General features: G+C 42.0%; 1 protein-coding gene across 1 annotated transcript in view; it reads right to left on the reverse strand.

Moving 5' to 3' along the window:
- Positions 1-7,888: 7,888 nt before the first annotated feature.
- LOC139745386 (SH3 and PX domain-containing protein 2A-like) overlaps positions 7,889-14,526 on the reverse strand; it is a 71,781-nt gene continuing 65,143 nt past the window's right edge. Inside the window, exons 13-14 of the mRNA XM_071655780.1 lie at positions 10,225-10,362; positions 7,889-9,001 (exon numbers count right to left, since the gene is read on the reverse strand). Of these exons, the coding sequence (XP_071511881.1) occupies positions 8,393-9,001; positions 10,225-10,362 (747 nt within the window). The 3' untranslated portion in view covers positions 7,889-8,392. The remainder of the gene's footprint in view (positions 9,002-10,224; positions 10,363-14,526) is intronic.

The raw sequence follows: 14,526 nt of genomic DNA on the forward strand, positions 1-14,526 counted from the left end.
CATTTAGGTAGTTTGCTGTCGGTTCACGGGGCATACAGACGAGCCGTCACTATCAGCCGTGAAGGAGCTTGGTCTGATGTTATGATGACACCGTTATATCCAAAATAGGTCTTCCTAAATAACCTGCTGGCAGTTGCAAAGAAGCAGCTTTATCCGCGCAATCAACTGAGTTACCCTCTCTTGGAACCAACGTGTTCGGGAGACTATAGTGTGGCCTATCATACTAAAAATGACCCTTGCCCCTCAGATCTCCAGACGCAATGGTCGGTCATCAGTTTGAACGCAGACTGGTCTGGTAATTGACCACTGATCAAAACAGTCAGTTCACTCTTCTCTTCGCACTAGAATCTTTCTCATCACATCGACCACAGTTACTATTATGCCCAGGGTATTATGTATTACCAAGACCACCATTACCACCAGACCCAAGTAGCTGGTAATAAAAGCCCAAAGTTTGTGGTAGACTGCATGGTGACAAGGCACACCTACCATGTACAGGTGGAGGCCATTACTTCTGCTCGACAAATGTTCCCTGATGACTACCACATACTAAGTATAGACGGTTTCTTCTGTGCGCCTTGTGGCGGGGGGAGAACCCCCGATGGCAAGCTTTTGAGAGTTCTCTTCTTAGCTTCGGCTTGCCTGCATTGAGCTGGAATGAGTATATACGTGTATTATCCAACTCCTTCCGGATTTGCTAACATTCTTCTGACTTCGCTTAGATGGAGGGATGCTTGATATGCCAACCTGTGACATATGCCAGGTTTGCTTCATCGTCTGCATTGCAGTCATCGGACTGAAATTAAAGATAGGCAGCTAAAGTACAAACAACACCTTTAATCGCTGTATGCTAAAGTGTCCTCCAGCAATAACCTCCTACGCCGACTAGCAGGCTAGTCATGATAATCAGTGTTGCCACTGCACTACCAGAGGGCCCTGCCATCATTATCACCCTAGCGTTGCCAGGTAGGTACCTATTTATACACCTGGGTCGAGAGGGCCTTGCCATTATTGTTACCGTAGCGTTGCCAGTTGCCCATTTATACACCTGGGTCGAGAGGGACATTCTTGATAAAACATCTTGTCCAAGAACGTAAGCACTGGACGGGGATTGAACTCGGTTTGTCAGAAAAATATCCGATCAAAACGCTTCATGAAATGCTCCCAGGACCTTGGGAACCTCAACCCCGACAGTGAGCTGGCTGCAACGGATTTGCGACACTGCCTAATATGCAAGAAGTCACTTTGCTAACCGTACGAGAATCTGAAGGGTACGCGGAAGCTGCATTCTTAAATGGATCGGTCGAGGTTTGTTTTATTCAACAGCCAGTTTGTATGTCCAGAATGTACTCCAGGACCACACTCGCATCTTACCAACTGAACTATGCTTGTCAGAAGTTTACCAGTGCAGTATATAGCCCAATGTTGACCATCCCACAATAAGGGCTCTTAGATTTCATGTCCAGAACGTGGACTGCGACATGACGTCATTATTGAAGAAACTGTAGCTCCAGGTTCTCTAGCACGTCCAACACCAGAATCGGGAAGACGTCCTTGAAGGATTTCACGGCCAGGACAGACATCGGACTAATGCCATGAGTAATGCATTGGCACAGATTCTGAAGGGATGGGGTTGGGAGGGGGAGGGGGAAGGCGCTGGGTTGGGTTTTGCCGCGGATGACCAATTGCAAGTAGTGCAATGGGGAAGGGGTGGCTTGTGTGGCCGCTTTGTTTATACATGAATACAAAATTCGCCAAAGTAAAAAACAACTTTGCAGCGTGAGCGAGTCTTGTTTGAGCAGGGGCTGACAAAATACAATGCTTCAACACGAATGCAATTCGTAAGGCTGATTGGCGAGTGTTTGACATAACTACAGATTTGCATGCTCATCTGTAAAGAATGCAGGCCTACATGTCAACATTTTGAACGTGTAACACATTTTTCAGGAATTCACGATGAAACGTGGTCGGCGTTTATAGAAGCGGGCGAAGGGAGTCAGCAAGCTCGACAATTTGTACTTTCTCATAACAATGAGCCGCAGAAACACCTACAGCGCATTGTCCACGGTGGACCCTTCGATCAAAGTATCGGAGCGGAGAGGGAAGGTGAGGATATCCAATAGATACAACTCCGACTCCTCCGCCATTTTTGAGCATAAATTTTGTCTAATGTTAGGAGTCGTGAAAACAGACTAAAATAATTTCCAAGCAGGAAGAAAAAAGACGTTTCTGTTTTCCCATGTCTGTAATAGAATTGACAGAGGATAGCAGCTTGTACTTGTTGGTGCGTTAAGACGAAAAGGACCAACTGTGTTGGCCAGCAAAATTTAATGTTTGCACGAAATAAAGTTGCCCTTTTAGTCAAAGGTAACAATGCCCGTCCCCCCCCCCTTGTTTTTCTTCCCCTTAGGAACTCCTCACAGCCGCTGAGCCTTGGTTCGAATTTGTGCTATTGGGGATGGAATAGTCGTGAGTGTGAACTATGTGTGTGTGTGTGTGTGTGTGTGTGTGTTTGCAAGTGCTCCTAATTGGCGTGTTCACGGGTAGGCCTTCGGGTTTGAGTATACATGCGTACGACAGGGGCGGATCCAGGAAATCCATAAAGGGGGCGGACTCTACAAAATTAAAGGGGGAGGGGCGCACGCCCCCCCCCCCCCATTTTTTTCTTTTTATTTCTTTTGTTTTAACAAAACATAAAGGGGAGGGGGCGCGCGCCCGGTGCGCCCCCGCCTGGATCTGCCACTAATCTATAAATTCACGATATGATATACAAAATAATGCATTGCCGGAATAATATGGTGTATTTTTGCTGTGTCTGCAAAAAAGCAGGAAGTACACTGTATTGATGCTAAAAAAATTGAACACATCCCTGCATCTACGGGGTACACATCACTGATTGAGGACAGTATGAGGTCCATCAAAATCAGAGAATGGAAGGCAAAAAAGACTGCGCGGGGATTTCTTGAATTTCAAAAGAAGTTAGGTGATTCCCAAACAATTCTATCATGAGTTAAAAAAACCCTTAACCAATCAGCAAAGCTGTGTTCGCAGAAGCTCATGAATAAAACATTGTTATTCAAATTTTTTTACTGAGTAGTTGTGTGTTTCGAACTGATGTCCAATGGGCGAATGTCGCAGTTTCAATAGATCTGAATGTTAAGCTGATTTACTCAATGCTGAATTATTCAGTGGAAGGGGAGCGCAAGTTAAGCTTTCTGCCAGCTCAATGAATAAGACACACACTCGGAGATCTCAAAAGGCTCTCGCACTGACTTGGTTAGCCTTTTGCAAAGGCAGCTCGCGACCGGCGAGCTGCGACAGTAGCCAGCTGCCTTTGCAAAAGGCTATGACTTGGTCGACTTCGGCTTTCTACGCTTGCGTCAATCGGTGCTAAAAGTGAAAGCAGGCCTTTGAATAACAACAGCTCGAAGTATGACTCTGCGCCTCTGATGGTTGTTGTGTAAGCTAGACAGAAAGAAGGGTCGAATGAAATTCTAGAAGCTGTGCAATTAAATATAATTTATTCCACCTTTTCCACCATATTGTGTTAAAAAAAAGAACTAACAATGAGTATGGAATGAGCACCTCGTTTCGGTTGACTGCCCCTATGAGTTAGCGTGACATTTCTAGATGGAACCTTGTGTCGTGATACATATAATATACATCCACAAAGAGGGAGGTACCATCCTGCAAATATGAAGTGAATAGTGTCTGATGGATGTACTGTACTTTACATGACAATGATTCTAACCTCAGACGTAAACATTAAGATTCATACAGTCCTTGAAATTTACACTTTTTTCTCAAAGGCAGTTTCTATGCACAGAAACAAAACGAAATCAGCTTAAAGTCAGCACAAAATTAAACCACATTCAATCATAGACAGCCACACAGAGTGTAGACTGGGTCATTAGATCAAACTGCCAAATTATTACTTGTTTTGTGTGTGTGTTCTTGTTTCCACTAGACATGACATATTTATGCTAAACTAGTAATCATCAATTTATTGGCCTAACAAAATATCTTTAAAAAAATATATATATGCTGTAAGCATATGCGTTGATAATAAAGGATTGTCACGATTCAAGATTTTCTGTATGGTAGACGAACACATACCTATGACATAGACATGTCTAGATAGATCACAGTCCTCTGACTTCCCCTAAATAGCAGACAAAGTAAATTGAAACTAATTTATTCAACGTTTCAACAAATGTGATTGATTTGAGCCCATTCACCTCAAATGAATGAGGATATTAAGCAGTTATGCCTCACACATAGCTCTCAAGTCTATCCCACTTTTCCGTTCTTGATAATAGAAAAATATGCATTTTTCTTCTTTGTTAAATATCTCAATATCATATGTACAGAAAGACAATAGGGACAGACATCTCCCCTACCCAGATCTACAAAAGCACAATAAAATATTTTAAAATACTTGTTTCAGCATTTTTCGTTGTATAAAAAAAAATGGAGTGCAACAAACCCTTCAAGATTTACCTCTAAACAGAAAATTAGAACAAATCATAATACATTTTGTATATTCTCTCAAAGTCTGGTGATGCAAGAATATTTTCTGAAGAGACATTGACACCATGAACTACAACATTGTGCCTTATCCTGTATTTGCTCTACAATACTGTATTTCTCCCTTCAGGCATCTGAAAGACAAACTAATGCTGGTATAAGTTTCAAACACAGAACCATTAAGAGGTCAGAACAAAATCATTTTCCTTGCTATATTGCATGCCTGTATGGGTAGTGTGCATTCTGCATTGTACAGTAGACTGCAGTTTTCTTTCGGTATATCAAAAATTTTGTTATATTCGAACAAATAAGCAAGAAAAAAACTTAAGAGTGGATGATGTTGTGGCCTGAATCTTTACTTTGTTCTAACCAGAATTTCGTCATAACCGAGTTCATTATAACGGGAGTGCACAGTACATGGCAGAGAATTGCTGCACATGTGTGAACAGGCACTTTACCGAATCACAAGACAGAGCCAATTCTGTGACATATGCTAGCAAGAGCACTGCGTATGTGGGCATGGTAATAATGCACCATATTCTACGCATGTGGACTCCAGATATTACGGTCAGGTAGGCAATGGATTTATTTTCCCTGCTGTAACAGGTTCAATTACATTGTAGTTACCATACATTTGTCTTTGTTAAAAAGTTATAGGATTCTGGTCATTATAGCAGTTATTTTGTTACAGCCAATCTCCTTCTAGGAGTACCAGATAGTATAATACACTGACTTACAGCAGGAAGAAAACATCAGGACCACAAAAATTTCCTCATAGCTTCTGATATCTTGTTAAATCAGTATTTGTTATACTTCCCCTGTACTTGGTTAATCCACAATAAATTCTTCTTTTTATTCTTTTTCTAAAAATATCCACAGTTTTGTACATTAGATATCAACTTTATACAATCTATAATACAATTTGTAAATAATCAAGCCATGACAGATATGCATGTAGAAACAATACATACAGTAAGACTGCACTCTGCTGATATACTGATCGTAATCAGTATTAAATACTTGCATACTATCGAGAACAAAATATTGTTTGTTTCACAGTGCTCAAACATGTTCATTAAATGATATTATGAGGCACTTTGCTAACAAGAGAGCCATATGACTCATCTGTATATCTCTGGCTGAGTTTTGTGCTTGCTGCTTATAACTTTGAGCTCTTTATAATCCATCTGATATGTAAACTCTCCATTCACTTCCAGCACTTGACTGGTCATGGAGTGATAAAGCAACTATCATTTCCACCATGGTTTCTCAACTGGATTACCATCAATGACACAAATACCTTAACCCTAAGTAGACCCCAGGCTATCTAGGTAGACATTGGGGGGGGGGGCTCCAAAGCCCCACTCCAGATCTTGGCCGTTGACTGCGCTATGGCAAAGAAAATCAGCACAAACATTGCCTGCGACTTAATCTACAAAACTGTGGAGTTGATTTTTCAACAAATGCCAATTATTTTGCATGATGCATGCGTGAAATCAGACTTTTCGCTATAAATCATTAAAAAAATCTCCAAAAAGACATATTTTTGGTGTACATATTCTTTCTAATATTCTCAGCAAATGTAAGTGAGGAAATTGTGCCATCGAAAAGAATGTCTGTAGTATTTTGCTGTTTTTGTATTTTGTTTTTATTGTTTTTTCCAATGAAATTTGTCGGTGACACTGTTCTGAGTACGAAAACATGTCATTAATTGATTTTTACTCAATAAAAAGCACAAATAATCATGCTCTTATGAAATTTGACTCAAATCACATACATGTATTGCATTGAAATTGCACTTGAATTCATGTTTTGAGCAATTTTTGGTACAACATACATGTACATAACTGCTTAACTTAAAAGTCATGTACCCGAGTGTTGCAAATTTGGTGTCAAAAATGCAGGAGATTCGCAAGACAAATGCCATGAAACATTGTGGTAGCTTTGTGCAATGGCAATATATTGCACAGAATGTCGGGGGGGGGGGGGGGGCTCCCAAGTAAAAGGTAAAGGTAAATCCCTAACTGCTGTAGGCAATTTTTTGTATGCACTATGTCAATGGCACAGTGAAGTGGTGTTCCTCAGAGTTAATTGGCAGTGTGAAAAGGGAAGAGACATGCACATAACAGACTGTGGCACAACACTACACAATGAAATCAATACGTATGCTTGCCCCGTCCACGTGAAAATGATGAGTGCAAAAAGTTTCCTTATACCTCTTGTCTACATGGGATATGTCTTCTTTGACAACCAAATACACAAAGAAATAAACAAGACAGAATACAAACAAAAACAATGTTTGGTCTTCAGATCATGGAATCATTTACAGTGTGACTGTAATTCAACAAACCTTCTACACACAGGAACTTACAAGCTGGCATCCACAGCCCAAATACATTACATAGCAGCCACAGTACAGGGGGTGAGAGAGGCTGATATGTGCTTTGAATAGACTCTCATTATAACAAACCATTTTTTTTTTTTTTTTGAGGGGGGGGCATTGAATGCATCATCTCCACATTTTCCTATAGAGTGGACTCTCCTTCAAACAAACTCTTTGAAAACAGGGAAATTACTCTATTGTGGTAAAATATTGCTTTTACAAAGCAAGTGAAAAAAAGAGAACAACTTTTGAACTTTTGGGCATCTGGCAGACTAACAGGATAATTTCTATCACTGTTGCATTAAGTGGGAGTGAGCTGTGTCAGAATAGCATAAATAACTTTTTTTTTTTCAACTTTGGAACTAATGCATTCACATCACTATGATAACAAGATTCTGTTACACAAGTGTCCATAACAACAAGGGTTTACTGAATACAGTACCCTCTTCTCTAGCCCCTGCTAAGTACAAGTGCATTTTGCCTGAAAGACACAAATCATAATTCAGTCACATCTAAATGGAGCTAGCAAAAACAAAACAAAACAAAGGATGTTAAAGGCAGAAATAATAAGAAGTGTTTCCTGTATATCCACTAGTGAAAGCATGAGACAGTGATATTGGCCAACTAGCAATACAGTGAACAGGGCAACCATTTGTATCACTGCCTTCGTTCACACTGAGGATCTCAATCCCAAAATACAATGGCTACTGAGACTTGCCTCTGAGCATGAAAGTGTTACACAGTTCACATAGATAGTGTTACACAGTTCACATAGATGTCTCATTTGACCCTGAATATGTCTTAAATGATGCAATATTGCTGATCCTTAGTTCTCTGGTTTACCAACACTTTCAGGGTAATACCAAGCGCAATTTTCCTGGTGTTTGCACTAGCATAGATCTATCTTTCATTATATCCTGGCAATGCCAGGCACAAAATCCTCTATATCTAGGAGAAGATAGACATAATTATTGGTGTGCAGTACCTTTTCCAAGGATGTATGATCGGGCAGAAATCTACCCAAGGTTCTTCTGTTTCAGGACAAAGAGCCTTTAGTATTCAGCAGAGCACTCTGCTCTAACCATCATCATACAAAACAAACAAACAAACAAAAATATCCTCCCAATATAACCTGTCAAAGCATGAGAGAGTTGAATGCACTGAAAAATATTTCAATTTGCATATCAAATCTATGCCACCACTATCACATGAGTCCAGAAAGACAGTGCTTCATTGTATCAAAAGATAAGCTGACATGAATCTCGTGTGCAAAAGGTGAAAAACGATGTCCTGATGACAGCTGGCTGGATGGCAACATGACCCATGGTTAACTACGTCATGTCGGCGTAGAATACAGTTCTTGATGTGCAGTGGCAGCAGGGTTACAGTAGTTTGGCTCCAGCATCAACTATGTGTCGGTTTCCATACCAACCAAATTTGTAGCATCGGTGTACTGACAACATCCCCTCTGTGGGCTAACAATCATGCCTTCTCCATGTATGTACTGGGAGCCCAACCTTCTTGTGATCCGATCCGGACAAGCCACCAGCCACTGCCGTCCCTCTTGATCACCTCGACCTTCTCACCAGCCTCGAAGCTGAGTCCATCATTCTCATCATTGACATAGCTGGAGGTGGTCACGTACACCGCATCCCGGTTGCAATAGGGCTGCGATGCTGGCTTCGGCGGTTTTGGCCCTGAGGGGCGTGATGGGCTTTCACTCACGGAAGACTTGTCAAATTGTTTCTTCAGCGCAGACACAACATCCGTCGGTGAGCTGGCGTTGCTAGCAGCAGAGGATCGAGAAGCAGATGGGCTGTTGCTACGATTAATGGGCGGTGGACTGGGTTTATTGGAGCTTGTCAATGGTTTAAAGGCCCCACCCCCTCCAAATTTTGGCCTTGAAGGAAGGGCTGGAGGGCCACTCTGCTCTCCTGTTTCCTCATCAAGGCTTGCTAGACCAGATGGGCCGGTTGACCTACCCCCTCGGCCTGCAGGCACCTCACGTTTCTCGATATATGTTGAGGGCGCCCATCCCTCTTGGCCATTGATGGTCACATACCACCATCCACCAGCTGTTTCTTCACGCACCTTTAACAATGATAGAAGGGAATATTATTAATTCATTGTCATTTTGACTCTCCTCTTTAGAAATGCTTTCAGCACAAAAATAACTTCACATTCTCAAAGGAATTGACTACAAATCCTTAATAAACAGTTTTGAAATCCAGTTTAGAGTCACCCAGCAAAGCATTTACATCACAAAGATTTGAAGAAACACATCTTCATGCAACAAACACATTCAAAAGATTTAAGCTTTAGAATAATTGACAGCAGCACAGTTTCAGAAACAGAAGAAAATAATTTTCTATCAAATTCCAATTCAAAAACACAAATCTAAAATAATTGGACTACTGTGCTGTCAACTGGAATGCCAATGCTTCTCACGCAGCCACTATATGTGACCCTCTACAACAAAAGGATCCGAAAGTCAGGGGAGGTCAATTTTCTAAAACTGGCATGACATTATTCCCTTACTCTTCCGCTTTAATTTCATATACATTGTATAACATGACTCATAAAAGTACTTGGTTGTGGAGATATCAACGATCTTATGAGATTATGTTGAGTGGTCTAAGAAATCAGCATTTCAGGAAAACTGCCTTCAAAGTTTTCCTTCCGATGCAATCGTGATCAAGGGGAGGTACATGTAAGACAGTTTTCACCTCTTGACATAGAAGGTATGTCCTTGCAACCTCCGTGATGTTCATTCAAGCTTAGCATTAGTGGTCTACGCTCGACCAATCAGTAACCAGGATGCCACAAACTGACCAAATAAGATCACTCCCTCGTTGATAGGGGTGGAGTCTATCTGCAGAGCTAAATCCAAATCTTCAGGCATGTTTCTGGATGTTCCGTTGAAGGTCAGAAAATCATGGCCCAGAAAAATGCTCATTTCTTGCCTTTCCTTTGGTCATTTAGCTTCAAAATTTCGGCAGATGATAAACAAAACATTAGACTACAAAATCATGGCAAAAGTAGAATTTTGATTGTTTTGACCAATTTTGATGATCTGACTTCACACTCAATATCCTTGGCTCAGCCTTCAGCGAATTTCCGACCCTTTTGTTGTGGCGGGTCACATATGTGCCACTTATGGGGTTATGTGTACAGTGCGAGTCCTCATCTTGGCAATTTACATTTGAAGCATTTACAAATGCTCACATTAATTACCATGAACACACCCACACACTTAAACACTTCCTGACCCACATGTGAGCAGAGGGAAGAAATTTAGGCATGGCAACACCTACCTCAGCCTTTTCTCCCTCTTTGAAAGAGAGACTTCCTTCACCTGCAGCGCCCTCAAAGTCTGCAATGGTGTAGTACTCCACCACTTTCTTCTGCTTCATCTTTGTGTTCCTCGTAGCACCACGCCTTGCTGATGATTTCTGGAATAATCATTCACAAAAATAGATATGTTCTGAGTCATAACTGATGAGTACAGATACCTGGCCACACTTCCAGCTGTTAGAGCTGCTTATGCAACCTCCCTCTGACCAGGGGGTCCCCATTTCATTTAAGTGATTTGTCATTCCTGCAGGTTGCAGTAATTGCAGTTGCTATAGCAACAGCCAGAAAGCAACCAATCAACGTGAGGATCTACATCATTGCTGTCACGTGGTAACTGCAATCATCACAATTTGCAGCTAGTGCATTCATCTTTAAAGAAATGGATCCCCAAACTCTAGATTCCATTTCTCTATATTACAAGGAGTAATAAGCCTCATGCACTCCATTCTGCTTCAACAAATGAAACATGCTTATGGCAAAAACAGAGAATATGAACCTTTTGGGTTGGAGTCTGATTTTTCAAAGAGTTGCATTCATGATCATGCACAAGTACGTTCGAGTGTTCTGATGCATATGAAGAATGAAAAGGAAAACAAAATAATAGCATGAGAACTATATCTCCCTTTAAAACAGAGAGATGAAATAAAGTTTTTCATGCAAAATATAAACAAAGAATATTGCATTGACTCAGATCACATAAGTCATTTGACCAGGCACCTCAGCTGACATGCATATGGGATTACAAAGTAAGGTGACTTTGAAACTTTCCATCCTCTCTCACTAGCCCTTGCCATGCCTTCTGGTTTTACTCTAATATTTCAATAAACACATGAATGAGAGAACAGTGTGTGGTAGGCTGCCGCTAGTCCTCATCTCTAACTAATATGTAACAATCCTTGCCAGCACTCCCTACTAAACCTACTTGAATTAGTTATCTTCAACCATTAGAGCAGTTTGTGTTCCCATGGTAGCAACATACAGTACGCTACCACTTTTAATAGTCTCCTACAAACTATCACTCATCTTGACATAGGTACATGTACATTACGCAGGTACACACCAATAGACCGGGGGCCCAGAGCATTTATTCAGCTGAAAAGGGTCACAGTTTTTAATGGTCTCATCATATAAGGATGTGGCCAAGGGTCAATAAAATGAATTGCTGGCAAGTCACATCCTGTACCGTAAGCCTAGGGGCGACAAACAGGGACCCCGAAAAATGGATTTATTCAGCCGAAGGGGGTCACGGACAAAAGTTGGTGGATATTGTTCCTTTGGGTGTACTTATCATGAAAACAGCAATGCCAGCTATTTTATCCTGTACGGGGCCCCAGACAGTAGCCCCAAAGGGCCCCACAAATATGGTGTTATTCAGCTGAAAAGGGTCACGGCTAATTTCTTTTGCAATGGAAGTAGTTCCCATCAGAGATATCCAAAACACCAATGCCAGCTATTTTATCCTGTACGGGGCCCCAGACAGTAGCCCCAAAGGGCCCCACCCCCCATAGGCCCTACGTACAAACACACACAAACATTGATTTTATTCAGTTGAAAAGAGTCATGGCTAATTTCTTTTGCAATGGAAGGAGTACCAATCAGAGATATCCAAAACACCAAAGCCAGCTATTTTATCCTGCATGGGGCCCCAGACAGTAGCCCCAAAGTGCCCCGCCCCCTATAAGCCCTACGTACAAACACACACACACACACATTGACTTTATTCAGCTGATAAGAGTAACGGCTAATTTCATTTGCAATGGAAGTAGTACCCATCAGAGATATACAAAACACCAAAGCCAGCTATTTTATCCTGTACGGCGCCCCAGACAGTAGCCCCAAAGTGCCCCCCCCCCCCCCCCTACACACATACACAATAGTTTATTCAGCTGAAACGGGTCACAGTTTTTAATGGTCTCATCATATAAGGATGTGGCCAAGGGTCAATAAAATGAATTGCTGGCAAGTCACATCCTGTACCGTAAGCCTAGGGGCGACAAACAGGGACCCCGAAAAATGGATTTACTCAGCCGAAGGGGGTCACTGACAAAAGTTGGTGGATATTGTTCCTTTGGGTGTACTTATCATGAAAAAAGCAATGCCAGCTATTTTATCCTGTACGGGGCCCCAGACAGTAGCCCCAAAGGGCCCCACAAATATGGTGTTATTCAGCTGAAAAGGGTCACGGCTAATTTCTTTTGCAATGGAAGTAGTTCCCATCAGAGATATCCAAAACACCAATGCCAGTTATTTTATCCTGCATGGGGCCCCAGACAGTAGCCCCAAAGTGCCCCGCCCCCTATAAGCCCTACGTACAAACACACACACACACACATTGACTTTATTCAGCTGATAAGAGTAACGGCTAATTTCATTTGCAATGGAAGTAGTACCCATCAGAGATATCCAAAACACCAAAGCCAGCTATTTTATCCTGCATGGGGCCCCAGACAGTAGCCCCAAAGTGCCCCGCCCCCTATAAGCCCTACGTACAAACACACACACACACACATTGACTTTATTCAGCTGATAAGAGTAACGGCTAATTTCATTTGCAATGGAAGTAGTACCCATCAGAGATATACAAAACACCAAAGCCAGTTATTTTATCCTGCACGGGGCCCAAGACAGTAGCCCCAAATTGCCCCCTTACCCCCTCCCCCCTCCCCCCCCCCCCCCACACACACACATTGATTTTATTCAGCTGAAAAGGGTCGCGGCTACTTTCTTTTGCAATCGGAAGTAGTACTCATCAGAGATATCCAAAGCACTAAAGCCAGTTATTTTATCCTGTACGGGGCCCCAGACAGTAGCCCCAAAGTGCCCCCTACACACACACACACACACACACACACACACACACATATATATATATATATATATATATATTGGTTTCATTCAGCCGAAAAGGGTCACGGCTAATTTCTTTTGCAATGGAAGTAGTACCCATCGGATATCCAAAATACCAAAGTCAGACTTTATCCTGCACGGGGCCCAAAACAGTAGCTTCAATGTGTTTTGCTTTATTCTCTTTATCGTTTGCATCTCTTCTTCTTCTTAAATATGCGCTCCTTCGTCTTCATTTTCGCGACAACGACAACGTCCTCCTCATCATCATCAGTTTTGCTGTTCTGGCAAACATTTTCCAGCGTATCGGCTACGTTCGATTTTAGAGCGGCGAGAGCGGAAGACATGCGTAATTGAGTCTGGGAAAGCGTAGGAACAGCGTAGCTAAAGCGGCCAACAGCGTTATCTAAGCAGGAATGAAGCGTCGTAGGAACAGGCCTTGATTTTATACGAGAGTAGTGAACTTAGTGAGAGCGTCGTTAAAGCGGGAAGGTTGTGCTTTGATCAAGAAAGCGGCGCAGCAGCGGGACCATGTCGTCGGTGTCTAGTTTAGACTACTTCCCGTTCTTGTGACACTGTTACTACGGTCAGAAAAACCTAGAATTGTTATGCTCATCCCGCGGTATTTACACTGTCACTGCTCTCTCCCCGTTTGGGCTACGATTCAGACTAGGTCAATCTTGATGGGGAGATGGGGAAGAAATTTTGAACCAGTTCAAAATTTCTTCCCGATCTGTAAAATTGCCAGATCCAACCCCATCACCCAAACGCTGCTGCTACGATGCTCCCGGTCCCCGTACACTTTTGCCGCTCTCTCCCGATCTGACAGATTGAATAGATCGGGGTGCAGATCTTGATAGTGGAATTACATGTGGGGACACTTTAGGAACACTCCGTGGGGCCCCATACAGCTATATAACTGGTTTCGGTGTTTTTGATACCTCGTTGAGTACTACTTCCATTGCAAAAGAAATTATAGCAGTGATTCTTTTCACTTACTTAAGAATAAAATAATACGGGAGCACTTTCCAGCTACTGGCTTGGGGCCCCTTAACTGGATGGGTTTGTGTTTTACGTATCTGAGCTGTTAATTCCACTGCCAAGGAAAATAGGCATACATGACTCTTTTCACCTAAAAACACTTAATTCATATGGGATGGGAATACCTTGGGGCTATACCTGTCAAAGGTCCTGCATCCGGGCCAATTTCGCACCTCTTTTAATCGAATTCTTTACTGTTGAATTAAATTTAGCAAAAATTTCGCCTAGATGACATGGTAGTTCAATGTCATAATCTCTTCATTCAAATTCATTTTGAAACATTCACATTACCTCTAACCTTATTCTAAATAACACTTTTTCAACTGAAATCCATGATTATAAGACAAGCACCATTCCACTATCCGTTCATTCATAAA

This window comes from Diadema antillarum, unplaced genomic scaffold (genome assembly GCF_040938485.1).
Source record: "Diadema antillarum isolate AM-2024a unplaced genomic scaffold, OU_Dant_1.0 seq00001262_RagTag, whole genome shotgun sequence".
Classification (NCBI taxonomy): domain Eukaryota; kingdom Metazoa; phylum Echinodermata; class Echinoidea; order Diadematoida; family Diadematidae; genus Diadema; species Diadema antillarum.